Raw genomic sequence first — 22,912 nt, 5'->3', positions numbered from 1 at the left:
ACAGAGACTCACGTGTCACTAACATGTAGCTCCACGTGGCATGCTGGGCTAACCACACCACGGCCGGCCTCGTCCCACGTGAGCAGCTCCTAGTCTTTGAGAAGGAAAACTAGCCTTTGGCTTTCTCATCTGTAAAATGGGGTAATAAGCGACCGCCTCTGCTTTCAGGGGAGATTGAAGGGGAGTAAAATTGTGTTAAATCAAGAATGAAGGGGAGCCCTAGCTGGTTGGGCTCAGTGGATGGAGCGTCGGCCTTTGGACTGAAGGGTCCTGGGTTCGATTCCGCTCAGGGGCACATGCCCAGGTTGTGGGCTGGATCCCCAGGAGGCAGCCAGTCGATGATTCTCTCTCGTTATCGATATTTCTCTCTCTCGCTCTCTCCATTCCTCTATGAAATAAATAAAAATACATTAAAAAAAAAAAGAATGAAGGGGAGTAAAATCAAATCCCAGGACACGCTCTATGACCAATTAACATCCAAGAACATGTGGCTTGACCCTAAGTATCAGCTCCTTTCCTGGGCTGCTCTGCATGGTGGGCAGTGCGCCTGACAGCGGCCCTGGAAGCCAGCCCACCGCCCTGGGCTGCCGTTGCCGTGGCTCCCTGGCCCCCATGAGCCACAGCAGAAGGCTGTGCAGCGAGGCAGGGCACTGGCTTCTCTGTGCACCGCTCCCAGGCCTGGCTGCAGAAATGACCTCTACTCGGCATTTTCTCTTTCTAGGCCTTTCCTCGCCACCTACTTTCTTCCCTAGCGCACGCCGTTACCCGCTCTCTGACTCACCAAAGCCCTCTCTCGCTCTGGAAGTCTGTGATCCTGCAGTACTATTACTTCCACCTTTATGTTGTTGTTGTTTTTAGGAGGCCTTCGTGTTGTGTTCTGTACCTGTTCGTTGTGTAAGTTGCTTGTGATGGTGAGATAGCATCTGTTTAAGGAATGATATGAAAATGTGTGAACAAGCAAAGTTGAGGCTACAATTGTGAAACAGATAAGACCCAGAGGAATGAAAGTGGTGGGGGTCTTTTGTTTGTTTGTTTGTTTGTTTAAAAAAAAAACAGGCTAGGTGTGGTAAGAATGAAAATCACCGTGTATTGTTTCACTTGTGGGTATATAATCTCAAGAGCCTACCTGTAGGGAAAAAGAAAAAGGGTGTGGTCGGTTTGAGACCCCCATCATTCTTTTTTTTTTTAAATTGATCTTGGAGAGGAAGGGAGAGGGAGGGAGATAGAAACATCAATGATGAGAGGGAATCATTGATTGGCTGCCTCCTGCACGCCCCACACCGGGGATCGAGCCTGCAACCCAGGCATGTGCCCTGACCAGGAATCGAACCATGACCTCCTGGCCCTGAGGTCACGCTGGCTGGGCGAGACCCCCAAAATTCTTATTCCCAGTGTTTCCCTAGTCCAGATAGCAGGGTACGTGCCTCAGGGGTGAATACTGGAGCTTGGGGTGAGATAATGAGGTCCCAGACCGGCCTCAGGTTTTCGGAATGCCCACCCCCGGTTCTCTGGAAAGGACCCGTGTTGTGGGTAAATACATGCCTGCTGGCTGTGTGGCCCGCAGCCTGAACCGCCCGCCTGTCCGGCCAGCAGCACAGCGGGAGGGAGGGTGTTTTCAGGGTGTACTGTTTCCCTAGCCTTTTATTATTTATTCACCCCAGGGCACTGCAGTGTTTTTCCAGCAGCTGGAAGGCGGTTCGCTTACTGGATGGGGCCTCCCTGTGTTTTTGATTTATTTCCCTGTTCTGCCTTGGTTCAGGGACTCGGTACTTACACTGTAGCTCACGGCCATTTGAGAAACCAAACCATCTTATCTTTTAAAAAGCTACCCCCCCCCCCTTTTTTCCAACGTCTGAGTCCTTCACGGGATCTCAGCCTGGTTTGCTGTGCTGGTTGAAATATTACGTTTCCCGGGCGCCTGGCATCCGGACATACCTCGTGGGCACCTGTGGCACATCGCCACCGTCACTGGCACGGCGGAGCGTTTCCTGGTGGAGTAGCTGGTGACTTTTCTTCACCCACGTGGGTCCTTGCGGGCGGCAGGGGCGGCTGACGGGAGAGTGCGATGCCTGCTTAGGAGTGCAGATCTCAGGGAGTCCGTTCTCCGAAGGCCATTCCACAGAGAAGCAACATATCATTTTATTATTTTTAAAATATATTTTTATTGATTTCAGGGAGGAAGGGAGAGGGAGAGAGAGATAGAAACATCAGTGATGAGAGAGAATCATTGACTGCTGCCTCCGGCATGTGGGGCCATCGAGCCTGCAACCCAGGAATGGATCGGGCATGTGCCCTGACTGGGAATCGAACCCTCACCTCCTGGTTCATAGGTCAACGTTCAACCACTGAGCCACGCCAGCTGGGCGCAAAATGTAATTTAAAAAATGGCCCAGCTTCTCTGCTGCCTCCAGAACAGCAGGTGGAGATCACCTGTGTGCCATTTCTTCCATGCGTTAGGCCAGCGGTTCTCAGGGAACCGCACCCTGGATCCAGGTTCACCCACTCGCCATGGACGCCTGTCCGCCCGTGCCCACCCTGCCTCTGACGGCTTCCGTTTTCGTGGACGCGTTTCTGTTCCATTTCTAATTCTGTTGCTTTGCTGTTGGAGAACTGGAGCTTTTCTTTGACCTGATCCGCCGCGGCTTTTCCTCCGAGTTCTGGTCCCCGGGACGGCGTCTTCTCCCGGCTCCGCGTGTGACACCTGCTGGAGTGACAGGTCAAGGATTTTCGTGTCTGCCGCGCCCCTGCTTTTATACGTGAGCTCCTCGCGGTCACTCCCGGCTGAGGGCTGAGTCACGCTCGGCGACAGGCATCCCTCCATCAGGGGTTGACAAATGCTGTGCTCTGGCCTCTGTTTTTACTGTTTTCTGTCTTTTTTTTTTTTTTTAATTGCTTTCAGGAGGAAGGGGGAGGGGGGAGAGAGAGAGAGAGAGAGAGAGAGAGAGAGAGAGAGAGAGAGAGGGAGAGAGAGAGAGAGAGAGAGAGAGAGAAACATCCATGATGAGAGAGATTCATGAATCATCCGCCTCCTACATGCCCCTCACGGGAATCGAGCCCTGACCTCCGGGCTCATCCGTGGATGCTCAACCCCTGAGCCACGCCGGCCAGATGCGTTTTCTGTCCTGGGGCTGTAACTGCCACTCCTCGCTCACCCCTTGGGCGCCGGGCACTGTCAGGTGCTTTCTGTGTCTGTTTCCTCGTGGCACCTGCGCGAGGATGAGCAGCCACACGTGGCGCCCCCGGGTGAACGCACGCAGCTCACAGAGTTAGTCACGCTGGCGCCCAGCAGGCTTCACCGGGTCGGCCGCTTCCCTCCTGTCCTCGCAGGCCCTGGGCCCTGGGCACTGGGCACTGAGCTCCTCCCAGCCGGCCGGCCGGCCTTCCTTCACCATCCCCAGGCGCTGCAGTAGGTCCCCACCCCTCCCCGTGCCTCCCAGCCGCGCTCACCAAACCAGAAGGCCGGTTGGCCAGCAGGGAAGGAAGGAATGCCAGCCGCTGGGTAGGGCCAGCCCGAGGCCACGTTGTGAAGCTCACAGAATAATTCCTCGGAGATTAGATTTCACACAAAGCATGTCCGACGTAGACCTCGGCCAGCTCCTGGGACCCGGCGCCTCCGTTCCCGCCCTCAGCCCGGCCACACTCACTCGCTCGGGGCTGGCTTTTCACCAGCGTAAGTGGCGGCTTTAAATGGTCCTTCTTTGCGTGGCGCCATGTCCTGAGTTAATACCATCCTCACAGCCAGCTCACATGGACACATTCTCCTCGAACGCGGTCTGCTCATTGCAGCGAAGGCTCCTGGCCCAGGCACTGGGGCTCAAGCACACAGTCAGGCGCCCTTTTTCTGACCGTCCACTGACTCCAGTGGGACCAGCCCTGGGGTGTCCCCTCCAAACCAGCTCCGTGCCCGCCGGCTGCTCCGCGCTCCACCTCCATCCACACCGGCTTCCTCTCCTTCCTGTATTTTTGCACCAAACTCCTAGCCCATCTCCTGATTTTCTCTTCTCGACTCTCCACACGGCAGGCAACGCTCTTTTTATTTGTATTTATTTATTTTTTAAAATCTTCTTAAAAATTTTTATTTTATTGACTTCAGAGAGAAGAAGGGAGAGGGAGAGAGAGAACCATCCATGATGAGGGAGAAAGATGGATCGGCTGCCTCCTGCACGCCCCCCACTGGGGATGGAGCCCGCAACCCGGGCCTGTGCCCTGAGCGGGAATTGACCTCCTGGTTCATAGGTCGATGCTCAACCACTGAGCCACGCCGGCCGGGCCCACCACATATTTTTATATTTCCCTTTTTAAACACAAAGTAGTGAGTGACCCCCGTGTGCTAGTGCACATCACGCTTCCTTTTCGTTACCAGCGCGTCCTGGAAGATTTCTCCCAGCAGCGCCTAGTGAGCTTGCCGCTGCCACGCATGCTGCGTGGGGAAGTCCTAGGCACCGGCAGCCCCGGGGCGGCCGCCTGGCTTATTGACTTGCATGGGGAGGGCCTGCCGCCAGCCACACTCAGCGTGTAGCCGTGCACCGCGTCATCATGGGTAGGTGTATCTGCAGGTGTATCTGCAGGCTGAGTTCTGGGAGCCACATTGTCGGGTCAGGGGTCGGATGCTCTGCAGTTTTGCTAGCCGTGCCTGTCCTCTCTGGCTGACCACCTTGCACTTCCATCAGCAATGCGGAGTCCCCACCTCCCTACACCTTTCTAATGAGACGTCTGGTCAGATCTGGGTGTTTTCATGAACCTGACAGGTACGAAATGCTCCCTTGGTGTTGTGTAGGCTTAAAAAAAAAACCCCCAAAACCTGCAAATATGAATAACATGCAGGGGATGGCAAAGTGCGAAGGGTACACTGTGATCCAGGAGTTTTGACATAGAGTGGGGCAAAAGTAGGTTTACAGTTCATCTGGAAAAGAATGCAGGAACTAATCCACAAGAACACAGGAACACGCTCTGTCCGCGTGCTCACGACTGCAGACCTCCTTCCGTCCCAGCCTGCGTGCGCCTGGGGCCATCACTCCAGTCTCCCACAGCACTGCCCGGTGTGTGCGGGGCACTCGGGGTGGCTTCGGTGAGTGGAGAAGCAACATGATTCGAGTGGGGGTGTGGCCAGCACGGTGGTCTGTGTGGGGTGGGCTGCGAGGAGGGACACGGGCGGGAGGGTGAGGGGCGGAGAGAGGAAGCTGGACAGGCCAGGCTATTGCTTGTCCACTGTTCTGAGGAGTTAGAACATCAATATTTGAAGGTCTTGGGAAACCACGGACAGAGTTTAAACAGTACGATGGCATGCTAAGAGGTGTGTTTTTAGAGACTCCTCCAGCTGCCGTGGGAGGGAGGGAGGGAGGGAGGGAGGGAGGTAGGGAGGGAGGGAGGGAGGGATGGGGGAGGCCAGCTTGGGAGAGAAGGGGGGGTGGGGGGAGCAGCAGAAGGCTGTGGCAGGAAGCCTGGGGCGAGGAGGAGACCCTGGGGTGCGGCCCAGGGCTGGGCTTGGACACTCCCGCTCACTGTAAGGCCGGAGGTGAGGGAGAGGGGAGACGAGCCTGGCCTCCAGCATCAGGGCCAGGCCAGCCCTGCCCCTCTCCTCCAGGCTGGGTCCCCACCCTCAGAGCCAGGAGAGAGGCCAGGACATGCCGCTGCCATTTGAGAAATCATTCCCACACTCTGTCGCACCCCTTTGATGTGCACCATTCATTCGGCTGCAGTACATTTGCAAAGCAAGGCGACCCTCCCCCACCATGGAATTTCAGAACATCGTCATCGAAAGAAACCCTGCACCACTGGCAGTCACCTCCCACCCCAACCCCAGCCTGGTGGTTGGAGAGGCTCTGGGGATGTCCCAGCCGCCTCTGCAGCCTGGAGAAATGTGTGCCCGCGAGCTGACTGCTTTCCTCTTTAAAAAACACCACACACACACACACATCAAGCAAACAAACAAACCCACAAATCCCTCTTAGGGTGAACAGGCAAGGGTTTTAAATGAGGAGGGGCCTGTGGAAAAAATACTGTTATTGCATCTAATTTATAACCGTAAAATCGAGACAGGAAGTAGGCCTTGTTTCAGGCCTGGCCAGCTACCCAGGAGCCTGTGACCTCTGGCCGGTCCCACGTCCCCCTGGTCTCTGAGGGCCTTTCCGCTGTGACCCAGGTGTGATGCTGGGCGGGCAGATGTTACCATGGTCACACTCCCTCAGCACGACTAAAGGCATGGGAGGGATTTTTAAAAATATTCTATTGATTTCAGAGAGGAAGGGAGAGGGAGAGAGAGAGAGAGGAACAGAAACATCCATGATGAGAGAGAATCTAACCGGCTGCCTCCTGCACACCCCGCACTGGGGATTAGCCCACAACCTGGGCCTGTGCCCTGACCGGGAATCGAACTGCTGATCTCCTGGTTCATAGGTCAATGCTCAACCCCTGAGCCACACCAGCCGGGCCCAATAAATTTTTTTTTTTAATGAATAAACCGGTAGAGAAACTGGCCAAGGATATAACACCCTCTTCACAGAAGTAAACCTACAAAAAGATGTCCGGGCTCGCTAATGACCAAAGAGATGCAAATCAGACAGACTGAGCCTGAGATCTGAAGCCCCGCTGTCAGAGTGGCAGAGACACCGGCCTGGGGAGGGTGCAGGGAAGCGGGCACTCACCGTGGCTCGGAGCACCCACGGGGTCTGCATGTTCGGAGGGTCGTCTGGCCTATTTGCTAAAATGGTGCATGTTTACGCCTGGTGTTCCCGTAGTTACTCCTTAGCCACTCACCCTACGGGTAAGGCTCCCGCACAAGCGGGCCGGCGTGTGCCCAGCGCAGCGTCCCGTCCAAGCAGAAGCAAGTCACTGGGCATCGGGGCTGAGGGAGGGGGCTGTTCCGACCTGCAAAGGCGTTCCCAGTGAGCTGCCACGTGAGAACAGTAAACTCAAAGCCGCCAGGCCGCGTCCTCACTGAGAAACACGGTCTCACGCTGACACCACTGGCGACAGGTCCGTGGTCCCAGCGGAGCCAGGGCCGTATTTGTCCTCGCGCAGCAGTGGCTTCCCAGCAGCTGAGCTTGGTCGGACTGTGTTATTCTGAGGCGCTCCCTGGTGCTGGGGATCCGTGGGGGAACTTGCTCAAGTTACGGTTAGTAACACGCGGAACTGCTGTTCTAAGCAATGCCAACACCTTGGGGTGGGGGTGCGGGGGAGATCTGAGCCCAGGATGGGCCATCTCGACTGTAAAGACAGCAGCGTGGCCTGGGGGCCTGGAGATGGACTGGATGGTTGGGGGGCAACTGACGTCTCCGGGCTTCAGTCTTCCCACCTGTAAAACGGGGTGACCCCATCTTCAAGGATTTTGGGGGGGACTTAGTGAGATGGTGATTACAGCATGTTTGGTGCTTGGTGGACTCCGCCGAGTGGTAGGTATTAGCAAAGGGAAACCTCGGTCACGTGCGCCATGGACGGGCCCTGTGATTGGCATGTTTTTTGGAAATGGCTTCTCTCCCGCCCCCTGTTCCTCCATCCGGGCTGCCCAGTGCCCTCCTGCCTGGCCCTGGCCTCCACGCTCTGTGCAGCCAACACGCCCAGTGCCCGCAGCCACAGAAGCCCCTGTCCTCCATTGGGAGGTCAATGACCTGGTCCCCCCCGCTCTCTTTACAACACCCCTCCCCATGGCCTGGAGCCTGGGAGTCAGGAGAGAGGGCCTGAGGCAAAGACCTGGACCATCAGAACTTGCAGACTCTGGTCCCGGTTTGGCGAGTTTTCCAGCTGAAATTCTAATGGATTAGCCTCCAGGAGCGGACGCTCTGCTCTTACACGCTCGATGCCTGGCTGGTTCTATTCACCCGCATCCGAGTCCGGCCAAATGGGTGAGGTCCACGGCTGGCACCTAAGAGGACCGAGGCTCAGAGGGATGAGATAACTGCGGCCCAAACCTCACCCTGGCCACAGGCAGAGCCCTGCTGAGGGAGTCCTCCTGCCCCAGATGCTGTCTGAGCCCCGGGGGACCTTCTGGAGACTCCGAGGTTCCCGTTCCCCATTCCAGCGGCGATGCTAGAAAAGAGCTGACGCAGGAAGATCAGCTCCCACGGTGGCACTCCCACTTTCTGTGTGCATTTGATTCTGGTTTGTTTTCCACGCAGCGTGACAATACACGCCTCGCTCCACAACAGCAGAAACTGCGCAGCCGGGTCCGCAGGGGCTGCCGGGCGATGGGCCGACTGCAGGCACCGTCCCTTCCGCAGTCAACCCTGATGGTGGCGCCTCCCACGGTGCCGGCTCTCCGCTGTCCCGGCGGTGGCACGGAGGGTGTCCCGGCAGTGCCGAGAAGGGTGTCCCGGCAGTGCCACGGAGGGCAGTTTCTTATGCTGAAATTCTAATGGATCAGCCTTTTTCTCTCTGTCCGTTTCCTTAAGCTCGTTTCCCAGAAGTGGAAATTCGGGCTCAGAGGCCGTGAGCACGTGCGGCCCCTTCCTGCAGTTGCCAGATGAGTCCCCAGGGCAGCCCCGCTCCTTTTCCCGCCACCGGAGGTGGAGAGGACTTGGGGGGCAGCGTCGGCTCTGAGCGGCCCTTCGTTCTGTTCCCACAGCCTCATAAAGAGAATGGCCCAGAGCGTGGTGGAGGTCATGGAGGACGCCAAGGGCAAGGTCCAGGAGAACCTCCTGGCCAACGGAGGTAGGTCACTCCCACGGTCACGGCGTGCCTCCTGGGCTCCTGCTGGCCCACGGGCAGCCCCAGTGTGGCCACGCAGCAGTGACGGAGATGATAGGACCTCCTTCCCCTCCCTCCCCCCTCCGTCCCCCTTCCCCCACCAACCCCGGTGACAGACCGTGTTCTCCATTTGGAAGTCAATGACCTGGTCCATTTGATCCTCACAAAAACCCTTCAAGATGGGATTGCCCCATTTTACAGATGGGAAGACTGAGGCCCAGAGACATCAGTTGCCCCCCAGCCAGCCTGTCCGCCCTGCTGTTAGCTCAACAACACGGCGCTTGGAAGACATGCCCCTTTGCCAGTTTACAGTCCCCTGTCGCGTTTTTTTACCCTGTAGCTAAAACCCTCTATGAAACGTGAAGTGGAAATGTGTACCCGCGGGGTCTAGTGGGTTGCCTGGGCCTGCCCCTGCGGCTCTGGAAACGTTAGAACTAACTCCGTGGTGAAACGTCTGCAGCGGCGATCAAGCTCGCGCCTCGATGCCTCGGCCCTGAAAAGGGGCGGACGGGCTCCGTGTAACACCGAGATCACGTGCTGCACAGAAACCCGTAGTTCCCCTCCCGCAGCCTTAGAAAGCTTCCTAGCTGCTTGTTCCAATCGACAAGCGGGGACTCACACTGCCGGCTCTGCTCGGGCTTTGTGGGCGAATGCGGTGGAATGATGACGCCTTCTTCCGTTGCAGGTTTGAAGGAAAAGATGAAATGTTTAAAGAGTAGGTGGTGCGTTGTTGCTGTGTGCGTGTTCCGTGTGGTGCCCCGCATGTCCCTGGGGAGGCGGATCTCGGGCTGGGGGTGGGGTACAGTGACCAGGTACGACGGGGTTCCCGAGTGGCCCCCTCGCACTTGGTCACTGTAGCCACACGACCCAGAGAGCGGCCGTGTCCTCCCCTCCCCGCTTCCTGGGGGCTCCCCTGCCGCCCGCAGCTCCGCGTGCCTCCTGGAGTGGGGGCGCTTGGACTCTGGGGTCCCAGGCGCACACCTGCATCCTGGCTCTGCAGTCTGCTTCCCCCCGGGTGGCTGTCCTGCCTGCTCGGGGGCTGGCTGGCGCGTGGCCCCTGGCGGCTTCAACGCCAGGCTGAGCTCTGTGGGGCCTCGATGGGCAAGGAGCCTGCTTCTCTCCAGCCTCCTGGGGTGCCCCTGGGCCCACACAGGCCTTTCCCGGTTCCCGCATTCGCAGGAGCCATTTGCTTTGGGTTTTCTCCCGCCTGCTCACGCGGGTGGAAGGAAGCCGGCACACCCTCTCGGCACCAGCAGAGGTCCCCGCAGGTGGGAGTCCCCGGTGCCTTCCCAGCCAGTCTGCTTGGCACACGTGGGTTTCTCGCTGATGCTAACAAAGAGACGCTTTTGTTAAAAAGATCAGCGGATCTCACTTCCCAGCGGGTCACTGGCAGGGCCCGAGACGGAAGAGCGACGTAGGTAGAGCGCTGCTTCTCTATAAACACCAGGTCTTTAGGGCGCGAGGACGCGAGCCCAGGCCCAGGCAGATAGCGATCCAACCGCCCCTCGCCGTCAGGTGTGACTGTTCCGTCCGTCCGTCCGCCCGCCCGGCCCCACAGCACCCGCTCGGGGGCGCTGCCTCGCTCCTGGGCGCACAGCTCAGGGGCCCTGGTGGGGAGCCGCGCGCGTGCGCTGACGCGGGTTTGTGTCCTTCCAGTTGACTTAACGTCCTTTGTGACCCACTTTGAATGGGACATGGCCAAGTACCCCGCGAAGCAGCCGCTGCCCAGCGTGGTGGACACCCTGGCGAAGGTGAGGGGGGGGCTTCCTCCGGGACACTTGCGCGTCTGCGACAGGGGGCTGCGGGCCCTCTACGCGGCACCTGGACCCTGGCTGGGGTCCTCATCCCCACCTGCCTCCTGCCAGCCCTGACTCCTGGGACAGTCCCTGGGGGTCCAGCCCCTTGTCGGAGGTGCCTGTGACAATGGGGGCGCCAGCTGGCGCGGCCCCGTGGTTCTGCCATGTTGGTCAGCGTGGCCTCCAGCTCCTGCCACAGATGGAAGGCTCCGGGGCCCTGGGCGTCTCGCTGCCGTGCTGACCCAGGTCCCTCTGAGTGTCCCCTCTCCCCCCACCACACCGGGCGCCTCACAGGCACAGCCCCGCGCCCTCGGCTGGGAGAGTGTCACCGCCAGGAACAAGGCCTCCTGTTGTCTCCGCAGAGCGGCAGAGCCCAGGGCGTGGCGGGGCGGGCGAAGGAGGTGGTGGCTGGGACCCGTCCCGTCCCATCCCGTGCGCCAGCGTCTCCTCACACCAGGCTGCTGCCGCCTGTGTCTGGGAAGTGGGTGGGGCTGGAAGGCGGGGACGTGGGTGCGGTTCCCTGGGCATCACCGCGTCAGAGGTCCCAGCCCAGACAAGCGGGCAGTGATTCTGGGGGCCCCAGAGGAGGGGCTGCCGGGTGCCAGGTGTGGCCCCAGGAGGCCAGCTGGGACGCGGGCAGGTTCGGGGCTGTTTTCTTAAGGAGCCACATGTGCCAGTTTGCACAGCTCGGCCGCCTCTTTAAACGCTTCTGCTTTTCCGAGCAGCAACTGGCGCAGATCGAGACGGACCTGAAGGGCCGCACGGCCGCCTACAGCACCCTCAAGGCCACGCTGGACAGCCTGAACCAGAAGGCCAAGTGAGTGCCACGTCCGCACACGGCACGGGCCTCCCCTGCGGGGCAGATCCCAGTGCAGGCGTTCAGATCCCGGGGGACGGGGCTGTGTCTGTGAAAGAGTCAGTCAGACAGACAGACAGACCGAGAGGCACTTCTGACTCGGGAGCTGGCTGGGAGGGGAGGCCTGGAGCAGACACAGCTCCTGCCTGTGCCCGAGGCCACCCTCTGGGGGCTGCTCAGAGCCCCCGGGGGCGCCCCAGGGGTCTCCGCTTGAGAGCGTTCACCCGGGAAGCACTGCGGGCAGATGAACGTGCTAGCTGACGTCGCGGCCTGTGTGCACGCGGCCAGGCGGGCGTTAGCGGCGGCTTGGCCCGTTGGCGGGGCAGTGGCCTCGATCCGGGCGCTAAAAATACCCTGACCTCGATGCGACCAGGTCCGCTGCAGGGAGAGAGCTATTCCAGGTGAGTGCCCCCGGCTGCCGGGCCTGCGGGGCCTGGAAAGGGAAACGGAGCCCTCGCTGGGCCGGTCCCGCCCCGGACGCCCGGGCAGCTGCGAGAGCTGGCCGCCGCCCTGACACCGGAGTAGCTTCAGCTGCTGCCACCAGGGCTCCTCCCGGCAGCAGTGGCAGCACAGGCAGCACAGGGACCCGTGTCCCCTTCAGCAGCCCCTTGGCTGGCAGGTGACAGCACCTGAGGCCCTGCCGGCCACGCAGTGCTGGCCTCCAGGACGCGGAGCTGGGGGTGCACTGAGCCCCCCGCCCGACACCCTAAGCCTCCCCCACATGCTGCCTGCCCCTCCCGTCCCCGCCGTGTGGGTGCTCGGGTGCGTGTGGCCTCCACGTGCCTTTCTGCTGACCACGCCCCCTCTGTCCCACGTGGGCTCAGGGCAAACCTCTTCACGCGGACGCTGAGCGACATCGTGAACAAAGACGACTTTGTGCTGGACTCCGAGTATCTGGTCACCCTCCTGGTCATCGTCCCCACGTAAGTGGGCGGGGAGGGGGCCGTGGCGGCTCAGCCTGAGTTAGTCATCGCGGAAGGCCGCCGGCCCTGCCAGAGGCTCACCCGCCACGGCTGGGGCGCGGGCCCTGGAGGAAGCCAGGTGGGGACCATGCTTGCAGGGTAAGAGCAGTGGCCGCAGCAGCCATTCCTTGAGCACCTACTACGCGCCAGGTGTCAGACAGGTTCATTTCACTCCGCAAGCCAGGGGGAGCTGTGGTCAGCTGCCTTGCCCAGGCCACGCAGAGCCAGGGGCAGAAACCGCCTCTGCCGGTGTCTCTGGCGAGTCCTTCACACACGCCTTTCCCGGTGCTCAGGGCCCCACGGGGAGGCCGGCCCAGGACCGGGCGGGGCGCGGGGCTCCCAGAGCTCCTGCAGGGCCCGTCCTGCTCGCCTCGGTCCCTCGGGAAAAGGGGGGGTGCAGCTTCCTCAACACTCAGGACACCCCACAGCAGTGGTTCTCAACCTTCCTAATGCCGCGACCCTTTAGTACAGTTCCTCATGTGGTGGTGACCCCCAACCATAAAATTATTTTCGTGGCTACTTCATCACTGTCATGTTGCTACTGTTATGAATCGTCATGTAAATATCTGATATGCAGGATGTATTTTCATTGTTACAAATTGAACATAATTAAAGCATAGTGATTAATCACAAAAACAATATGTAATTATATATGTGTTTTCCGATGGTCTTAGGCGACCCCTGTGAAAGGGTTGTTTGACCCCCAAAGGGGTCGCGACCCACAGGTTGAGAACCGCTGCCCCACAGCCTTCTCCACAGAAATCACTAACGACTCTGTGTTCTCGCAGACAAAACTACATACAATGGCAGAAGACCTACGAATCCCTCTCGGACATGGTGGTCCCTCGGTCAACCAAGTAAGTGCGATGCCGGCTTAACCCGGGCGTCCCTGGGAAGCATGTGTGGGTGCCCTGGGGCACCCAACCACCACACACTGTGCCCACCAAGAGTCCCTCAACCTGCAGTGGCCATGCACCAGCCACATGGCAGACTCCCTCCATCTTTTGGGACTTTGCTTCCCTGCCCCCTCCTCCGGGAAGCCCTCCCTGGCTGCCCTCCTTCGCTGCACTCCGCTCTGCCTTGTCAGCTGGGTGTGGCCTCTTCCCCACAGGAGGGCCAGGCCAGGGCGGGGCCATGGTGGCCACAGAGTGAGGGAGGGGCGGAGGACAGTCTCAGCATGTAGGTCTGAGCTGCGGTGGGCAGGGAGGGCTGGGTGTGAGGTCTTTTAGTTAAGGTCTAACAATGGCCACTCTAAACCTCCTGAGGCTTGCGCACATGCGGGTGCACAGTAGAATTATGGGGGTCTTTGGGGTGAGAAACGCCAGGGGTGACCTCAGGGCAGAGAGGTCAGCGGGGGAGGGCTTTCTCCTGTATGAACAGTGATGTCTGTAGCCGGGGGCAGGTGCACAGGTATGTGTCCTGCTCGGTGCCTCGCCTGTGCCTGAAATAGCTTGTGATTTATTTAAAAGACCTGACAGCGAGGCCATTCACCTGCCTCCCGGCACTCGGCTCAGCCTGAGGGCAGCCCTGCCCTCTCCCACCCCAGCCTGGAGGCCAGCGGGCACCTGCCCCAAGGCTGGCTCTCCCAGGACCACAGACTCACAGGAGAGGCAGCGAGGGGTGCAGGGGACAGGACAGCCACAGCCTGAGGTCCCCCGGGAGCTGGAGGAATAAGCCAGGGCAGCTATGTCCGAGGGGAGGAGGGGGGCAGACGGGCACAGGCACTGGCCTGCTTGGTGAGGGCCAGGGCACCCGCTGCAGGGCCTTGGCCTCCCAGCCAGAGCCCCCGGCCCTGCACTGTCAGGGGCCCTGGGTCTGCAGCGATGGCCTGGAAAGGCCTCCAGCCTGCGGCCAGCCTCCTGGGTGTAGGCTCTGAGGAACAGGAGGGGGGCTGCCAGCAGCCCACAGAACTCTGCCGGGGCCCCAGGACCCGCATGGGGGGCATCTGGCCAGCAGGACTCAAAGATGCTTAGATCACTGGCCTCAGCCACCCCCACGCCCTGGGGACAGCGGCCACTGTGGCTTTCCGTGGACGTGTGCCAGGAGGTGTGTCTAATTAGAACACTGACATTGGCCGTGAAGTGGCCATTGTGAGATGTTCCACCAGCTGAAACGCCCCTCACCCTCCTCCAGCTCCCACCCCCCCGTTCACTGTCCCCGGAGCGTGCCAGGGCCAGGGCCACCGGGCGCACCAGGGGACCGAGCCCAGGAGTGGCCTCATCTCTCAGGCAATTGATGAACGGGACCCAACCCCAGATCACGGCACAACCAGGCTCCCGTCCCTTCCTCCCCTGGGCCTGGGTTTAACGGCCTGGCGGCCCCTGAGGCTCGGCTTGGGGGGCGAGAGAACGGGCAGGAGAGGAAGGGGAGCGCCGGGACCACAGAGCCAGGAGTGAGGGAGCCTAGGGAGGCCGGGTGTGCAAGGCCACCAGGCGGAGGGGACAGTGGCCGTGGCTGCAGCGACCTCCTCCCGAGGGCGAGGACAGTGCGCCGGCCTGGCCCGGCCCGGCCCGGCCCGGCCCGGCCCGGCCCAGCGAGCAGACGCGTCTCCCCACAGGCTGATCTTTGAGGACAAGGAGGGCGGCCTCTTCACCGTGACCCTGTTTCGAAAAGTGATTGACGATTTCAAAGCCAGAGCCAAAGAGAACAAGTAAGTGCGGGCGGGCTGGCCGGCCCCCGCCCCCGGGAGCGGCTCCGTGACCGCCTCTGTTTGCCCGGTTAAGGTTCACGGTCCGAGAATTTTACTATGATGAGAAAGAGATCACACGGGAACGGGAAGAGATGACCAGGTTGCTGTCGGCTAAGAAGCAACAATATGTGAGTACAGGCCACAGGCCCGGATTCTCGGGCAAGATGGGGACAGAGGGCCCTGCCAGTCCCCACCTCTCAGCCCCGCCATCCCCATGCCCCTGGGCACCCCCCCCACCCTCCCTGCCACCCCAAGGAACATGTGCTCTCCTGGGGGAGCCAGCGTAGGTCATTGTGGAGATAGCGCCTGAGCTGTCAACTATGGTGCTGGGCAGCTCCAAGCGAGGTCTCCCCGAGAGCTGGCACTGCCCTCCCAGGAAGGGACTGGCTCCGTTGTCACTGAGAAGTCGGGGCGCTGAGAGGGTGATGAGCCAGGCCCTGGGAGAGGGCCCTGCCTGGGGCCCCCTGAGGTCGAGCAAGGCAGGCCGGGCTGCAGGCAGGGCCCCGCCCCGGAGGTGAGGCCAAGGCCACGCAGCTGTCCTGGGCAGTGTGAGTTCCAGGTGTGATGTGCCGCCTCTGTCCCAGCGCCTCTAGTTACCCTCGCTGTGCTTTTAGCAAAGAGGGGGCGCTCACCCTGACATTACCGACAACGGCCACTCGGAAACGTTGAGGGCAGCCGAGCTCAAGAGGGAGACCAGACTTTCGTGTTTAAACAGGGACTCCCTCCGCCGCTCTGTAAAACGGGCGCATTCCAGACGGGGTGCCCTCCGGCTGGGAGCGGGGCCAAGCCGTGTGGCCCCGTCTGGGTGGAGTGTTTCGGGTCCCCTCCTCAGTCCTAGCGGGAGGGCTCTGGGAGCACCCACCTATATGCAGGGAGGAAGAATGAGTCGAGTGTGCTCCCGGCCCTCGGGGAGGAAGGGCCGTGTGTAAACAGAGCGGCAAGGGCGTGCGAAGCAACAAGTGCCTCTCCTGTGGCCGAGTGTTTGCCCCGAGCCTTCCCGGCGGCGGGCGGGCACCTGCGCATCTGGCCTACCTCTCTGGGTCAATGGCCTTTCCCCCCCAAAACTACTTGTTATTGACTTCAGAGAGGGAGAGGGAGAGGGAGATAGAAGTACCAATGATGAGAATCCCTGATCGGCCGCCTCCTGCACGCTCCACACTGGGGATTGAGCCGCAACCTTGGCATGTGCCCTTGACCGGGAATTGAACCCTGACCTCCTGGTTCATAGGTTGATGCTCAACCACTGAGCACACGGGTCGGGCTCAATGGTCTTTTCAGAGGGACTCCAGACAAGCTGCCCCTCAGGAGTGAGCACTAGCCATGGGGCCCCCGAAATGGGGTTCTCAGAGCCCCACTGGACCGGACCGGGGCCTGTGAGAGGCCATGGGAACGAGCATATAAAATGCCCCCCAAGCATAAAAACGCTCACATACCATAAACACGCTTGTACACGTATGTGTATAAATGTGTACCCCGAAGGGATGCACATGCTGCAGATCCTCTGAGACAGGGCTGAGCTGGAGCCCTGGGCCCTGAGGACTCAGACCCACGCACCCAGGCACCAAGTCACCCAGGGACCCAGGGACCCAGGCACCAGGGACCCAGGTACCAGGGACCCACACACCCACACCCAGGCGCCCGCGCACCCAGGCGCCCACGCACCGAGGCGCCCATGCACCCAGGCACCAGGCACCCATACATCCAGGCACCCAGGGACCCAGGCACCAGGCACCCAGGCACCCATGCAAGAAAGGTGTCCAGCACCAGAGCTGAGACCCAGAAGGGTGGCGCCTGAACCGCAGCCCTGACACCTGGGAACACTCCCGAGGTCTCTTTAGTGACCGACCAGCTCTCTGCCGTGTGTCTGCACGGGAGCTGGGTCACAGCAGCTCCCACAAGGGTCCGGGCGGCAGGTCCTGCCCAGAGGACAGGTGGTCAGGTCCCTTGGCACCCACCCGTGCGCTGGCACAGACCCCCCTGAGGACCCAGGACTGACACCCGAGCCGACACCTGCACCGGGTCTCGGGTTCCCCGCGGTGTAGACTTCTGCCCGCGCAGCCGGGAGCCCTGCCAGGGCCTCGGGGAATGGAGCTCAGAGGGAGATGCACTCACTCGGAAACAGTCCCTTCCGAGCTCTCGCTGTGCGCCAGGGAGGGGCGACAGCGGGCCAGCCGACCGGTTCCTGCACTCTTGGCCCTGAGCCTGTTGGGAGGTGGGCATGAGCAGCATCCTGTATCTTTCTGGTGACTTGTTAGCGGAGGGGACGGCTGGATCCCGGATGTTGTCCGTTCCCTCTGAGATCACAGGGTGGGAGCCTCCCGAGCGCCCACCTGTCTGAGAGAAAGATGATAAAGGGTGCCGTGCACCGACTGCATGCCCGGCGCCCCGAAGGCCAAGGAGGCTGCCGTGGCTGGGCTGGGTGGAGACGCCCTGACCGCGCCCAGACAGACAGCTCCGGAGCTGCCCTGGCCCAGGCCAGGCAGAGGGAGCGATGTGTAGCCCCGCCCTCGGCCAGAGATGGGCTCTTTCCCGGGAATACGGAGCCACAGGAAGGCTGTCCCGGGCCGGGGCGGGCAGACAGGGCCACACCTCCACCCCTGGGCGGGCGGCATCCCTGAGCCTGCCTTCCGCCAGGCGAGGAGAATGGTTTCTGTTTCTGATGTGTTTCCTGAAAGATTAATAAATCGTTTCTGTGCCTTTAGCAAACTTCCTGTGTTGCTCTTAAAAAGGGATCCTCCACCTTCCCGGACCACAAGGTTAAGGTAACCCCGCTAGGTAACCCCGATAGGCCCGCTGCGGGGCACAGCGACAGAGAGAGAGAGAGTGAGGGCGAGAGCGAGGTAAGCCACCCCCGGAGCCCCGGGGTCCCCGCTCGCATGCCCTCGCCAGCGCAGGTGTCTGAGCGGCAAATCCTTGCCTTTCTGTTCTCTGAGCGGCTTTTGAGGTCTGCAAGGAGCCCGGGGCGGGGCCTCTTTGGGGCGGCCCCGCCCCCCAACAATGGACGGTGCTTTGGGCCAAGCTGCCTCTGCTCTGCCTGGAGGTGACGAGCTGGTGACGGGCAGGCCCTGCTGGGGGCAGGCGTGGGCGGCAGCTCCGCTGTCCTGTCCTGGCTGGACCCACTCCTGGCCTTTGTGGGCTCAGGGCCTTTGCTGCGAGACTTGAACTCCCCCAGGTGACCGGCCACACCAGCGTTAGTGACACCCTCACGCCCTGGGGCTGTGGTCATAGCGTGAGGTGGGGGCCCAGCTAGAGCCTTCCAAGAAGGTGGGCCCTTGTAGCACAGAGTCTGATGGAGGCTGTAGCTGCCTGCTGAGAGCCCTGAGGTCAGGGGCTGCCCAGCGCCCCGCTGCCCGGTCTGAGGTGGCCCCACGCATGTGCCGGTGGCTGGCCCGCTGAGCTTCCGGCCCCAGGCCCCCCGGAGAGCAGGGTCCTGGGCCCGACTCGCTGCTTCTGCTGGCCCCGCCCCGGGCGCTCCTTCTCAGCTCAGGGCTTGCTCTGTCCAACCTGCCTGGAGGTGATGGGCTGGTGACGGGCAGGCCCTTCTTGGCTCGGGTTGGCGGAGGGGCCGAGAGGTCACGGCTGCCCTTCTCTGCAGGGCCCCCTGCTGCGCTGGCTCAAGGTGAACTTCAGCGAAGCCTTCATCGCCTGGGTGCACATCAAGGCGCTGAGAGTGTTCGTGGAGTCCGTGCTCAGGTAGGTCGGCGGAGGTGCCCGCCGGGCTGTCCGGGGTGGGGTGGCCGAGAGCGGCAGCTCTGGGGCCACGGGGCTCCCCTCCAGCCTCCAGGCTCAGGGCCAGGACTTCCGGGGTCCAGTAAACCCTCCCTCAGCCCCAAGGCCCCGGCTGCCGGCTGCTCTGCTCTGTCCCTGTCCTGCCAGCCTCAGGCAGGTGCCTCCCGGTCTCCCGCTGGCTCCCCCCAGCCCCGCAGCGTAGCCGCCAGGGCCCAGGGACCCTGCAAATACCAGCGCCTCTCACACCTGGACCTGAGAGCTCCCTTCTCAAGGCCCCAGAAAAGTAAAACTCAAACCACATATAAACCACCAGCACCAAAACTTAGGATACCTTTTTTTTTTCTAAAAAGCAAAATAGGTTCACCGTGGAAATTTTGGAAACGATAGATAAGCACACATAATGAATAGAAATCCCCTGAAACTTGAACAGCGAGAGAAAACACTGCTAAAATGCAGTTTGTTTTTTGACCTTTTAAATGTACAGATGTGCATAATCCTATGTATTTATGAAAACGGAATCAAACAGGAACTATTTCTTAAAGCCTGCCTTTTGGGTGCTTGAACATGTCCCGTGTCGCGAACACATCCTGAGGTGCCCCTCCAGCCCTCCTCGCCTGCACTGCAGGTTGCCCCGGGTCCCCTCCTGCCACCCACCTGGCTGGCCAGCCCGACCCTGCCCAAGCTGCTGCGTCTCCCGGTCCCGCCCTCCTCCCAATGTAGGTTTCTGCCTGTGTGGCTCCCCTCCCTCCAGCACTGTCACTGCCAATGCTCAGCTTGTACTCCGCTGCCCCCTCACCCTCACATCCTGCCCCCGCTGCCTCCACCCACCGCACCCTTCCACAGGCCTGCCCAGCCTGCCTTCGCTTTCTTTTCCGCTCGTCTCCCACCTCAGCTTGCCCGGCTGTTGCCATGGGCTCCTACCTGGTTTTGCCCCCAGTTCATCCTCCACGTAGCTGCCAGTGTGGTTCTGTCCAAACGCAGATGGAGCTGACCCTGGCTCCTCATCTTCTACCCCATCTCAGAGGTTGGTGCCTTGGTGATGAGTCCCAGACTGGCCCCGCTGCTGCGGTGACCAGTGTCCCGAGACGGCTGTGCGACACGAGCACTGTAAAAAGTCACGCTCAGAGTCTGTGCCGTGGGAAATGTTCCTCACGGTCCCACGCCCACCTGCTCAGGGCGGAGAGTTTCAAGTCTCCGTGTCTCCCGACTGGGATCGTTTATACCTAAGATTCTGCAACTTGCTTTTTTCATCTGCTCTGTATGTGTAGAGATACCAGGTCCTTTTTAAAAATATATGTTTATTGATTTCAGAGAGGAAGGGAGAGGGAGAGACATCAGTGATGTGAGGGAATCATCGATCAGCTGCCTCCTGCACACCCCACACTGGGGATCGAGCCCAGAACCCGGGCCTGTGCCCTGATCAGGAATCGAACCGGGACCTCCTGGTTCATAGGTCAACGCTCAACCCCTGAGCCACGCGGCCGGGCTTACTTGACCCTCTTTAAAGGCCTTCCACTTCCCAGCCTATGGAGAGATCGTAACTGAGAGAAAAGATGAGCAAGTGCATCAGAGCAGCAGGGAACGTCCGCGGGCCTCTGCCCCCGTCGGTGCTGCCGCTCTCCCTTCTCCAGATGCCGTTTCTGACCTTCTCCTCTGGGAGCCCAGGGGAGGGCTGGGGCTGAGCCCCCTCGGCCCCTATCATCGGGCCTCATTGCACGGAGTAGATGCTAAATGACTGGACAGAGTAGCATCAAAGCGAGGACACGCTAGTTCATCTTCAGGGTCAGTGAGCCGGGGTGGTCAGCTGGCTGAACCGGACGGGGCCTCAGGCGGGGCTGTGGTGGGACTGCTCAGGGGGCCGGGGACTCGCGCATCGGCCTGGACCTGAGCGCGGTCTCAATAGGAACACGTTAGGGAATCCTCCGTGATAACTGACGTCTGGAGTTCACCTAGGAGGGACCACCTCAGGGACCCCCGGCTTTTAAGGAGTGGCAGCCGAGAAGCCTGAGGAAGAGAGACGGGAGAGGGTGCTGGAGGGCCAGGGAGGGGAAGCTTCAGGTGCTGATGTCCCTGGTGTGAGAAGCTAAAGGCAAAGGATGACTGAGTGACACAGATCATGGTGACAGGACACTGACGTTTGGAACAGGAGTTGTAGGGAGTTGAAGTTTTTGTTTGGAACAAGGCAAGATGGCGATGTAAAGGGGAGGAGAAAGGCTGGACCAGGGGTGGGCAAACTTTTTGACTCGAGGGCCACAATGGGTTCTTAAACTGGACCGGAGGGCCGGACCAAAAGCATGGATGGAGTGTTTGTGTGAACTAATATAAATTCAAAGTAAACATCAACACTAATAAAAGAGAAAAATGGTAATTGGCGTACGACGATACCCTTTTCATTGGCTAATCAGGGCTATATGCAAATTAACTGCCAACTAAGATTGGCAGTTAACTGTCAACAAGATGGCGGTTAATTTGCATATGTAGGCACAATGCAGGGAGGCGAAAGGGAAAGCAGGAAGAAGCCCCCTGCCACTGACAGTGATCGGAAACCCAGGGGGGAGCTAAGAGCTGGGGGGCAGCCATGATCGGAGAATCAGGTGCCTTTTCCGCCCTGGCCAGTGATAGCAGGAAGTAGGGGTGGAGCCAGCGATGGGAGCTGGGCACGGTCGAAGCTGGCAGTCCCAGGAGCTAGGGGCCCCTTGCCTGGGCCTAAAGCGAAGCCCACGATCGCGGGGCCGCTGCAGCTGTGGGTCCCCGCTGCCCGGGCCGAACGCCTCAGCCAGAGGCTTCCTGCAGGGGCAGGGGCGGAGCCCGCGTGATCGCGGCGCCCCCCACTGCCACTGCAGGTCCCCGCTGCCCGGGCCGGACGCCTAGGCCAGAGGCGTCCGGCCTGGGCAAGGGGCCGATCCTGCGATTGGAGGGTGATGGGGGTCAACGCCTGAGGGCTCCCAGTATGTGAGAGGGGGCAGGCTGGGCTGAGGGACACTCCCCCCCCCCCCCCACACACACCCAGTGCACGAATTTCGTGCACCGGGCCCCTAGTCATTACATAAAAGGGTACGGTTTTTTTTTTTTTTTTTAGTTTTATTCATTTCAAACGAGCCAGATCCGGCCTGCGGGCCGTAGTTTGCCCACGGCTGGGCTGGACCCTGCAGCAGTGAGGCGGGCACTGACAATCCGTACGGGTTGCAGGGGGAGGTAGGCCTGATGCCTGGTTACACGGGACGCCATTACAGACAGCCCACTTCCCCGGTCCCATTGACTTCCCTTTCTGCAACTCAAATACATTTCAGTATTTCAGGGTACACGGCATCAGCAGCCAGAAGTGAGGGCTGGCAAAGTGTGGGAGCCAGGGGGAATTTACGGACACTGGGAAATAAAAACTAAGGAGTAGTAACAGATTTTTGGCCACATGAGTCGCTGCGCGTCAGGCGAGTCCAAGGGTATGATCCTTCACGGACTCGCACAGCTGGCGCGGGGACAGGAAGGCGCGTGGTGAGCAGTACGGACCCAGGCGTGCCGAGTCCATTCAAAACCTTTGTCCACAGAAACTCAGGAGAAGGAACGAACAAGCTTGATAAACCAGCTGGGTTCCAGTCAGTGCTTTGGGTCAGAACAGTCCGTCAAATTGCCTGTTTACCCCACGCACTCCCCACCTTGTGGCCACCAGGGCTGGGCTGACCTCCCGGCTCCCCAGTCAACAGCCATCCTCAGAAGCAGGCCAGCGTGTTGTAGGGGTTTGTCTAGCCAGAAGGACCCGGTAATCTGCTTCTCCCAACCCTGGCCACGCTGCTCGACGAGCTCTTTCCCAAGCTGTGCTGGCGGCAGCTCTGCAGAGAGCCCGCTTAGCTCCCGTCCAGTTCCCCGGCCCCACACTTGCTTCAGAGTAACCCACTCACACAGCTTGTCTGTCCGGGAAGGTACGGACTCCCGGTGAATTTTCAGGCTGTGCTCCTCCAGCCTCAAAAGAAGTCGTCCGTCAAGCGTTTGCGAGAGGTTCTGAACTCCGTCTTCAAACACCTGGACGAAGTGGCAGCTGCCAGCATGTTGGATGTAGGTATCCGACGCGGAAACAGCCCGTCTACAGCTTGGGTCAGCCTCTCCAGTGGTGCAAACGGTCCCAAAATGGTGCTTGCCAGGCTCTAGTGAGAATCTACCTTTCACAAGTAGGGAAGTGTGAAGGCTGTGTGTGTGTGTGTGT

General features: G+C 60.4%; 1 protein-coding gene across 9 annotated transcripts in view; it reads left to right on the top strand.

Moving 5' to 3' along the window:
• Nucleotides 1-22,912, top strand: part of ATP6V1C2 (ATPase H+ transporting V1 subunit C2) — a 32,614-nt gene that overhangs the window by 6,713 nt on the left and 2,989 nt on the right. For 2 of the 9 annotated variants that reach the window (XM_059660536.1, XM_059660534.1), the window contains exons 4-14: nt 8,561-8,646; nt 9,368-9,397; nt 10,339-10,433; nt 11,204-11,295; nt 12,159-12,257; nt 13,085-13,153; nt 14,854-14,946; nt 15,020-15,113; nt 17,688-17,825; nt 18,581-18,678; nt 22,632-22,764. In XM_059660536.1, the coding sequence (XP_059516519.1) occupies nt 8,561-8,646; nt 9,368-9,397; nt 10,339-10,433; nt 11,204-11,295; nt 12,159-12,257; nt 13,085-13,153; nt 14,854-14,946; nt 15,020-15,113; nt 17,688-17,825; nt 18,581-18,678; nt 22,632-22,764 (1,027 nt within the window). Of the gene's footprint in view, nt 1-8,560; nt 8,647-9,367; nt 9,398-10,338; nt 10,434-11,203; nt 11,296-12,158; nt 12,258-13,084; nt 13,154-14,853; nt 14,947-15,019; nt 15,114-17,687; nt 17,826-18,580; nt 18,679-22,259; nt 22,542-22,631; nt 22,765-22,912 lie in introns of those variants that run through there. The other 7 variants (XM_059660537.1, XM_059660541.1, XM_059660538.1 and 4 more) reach the window with 7 other exon arrangements.

This window comes from Myotis daubentonii, chromosome 12, assembly GCF_963259705.1.
Source record: "Myotis daubentonii chromosome 12, mMyoDau2.1, whole genome shotgun sequence".
NCBI classification, from domain to species: Eukaryota; Metazoa; Chordata; class Mammalia; order Chiroptera; family Vespertilionidae; genus Myotis; species Myotis daubentonii.
Note: the sequence above shows the minus strand (reverse complement) of the source record. Positions and strands in the feature narration are given on the sequence as shown.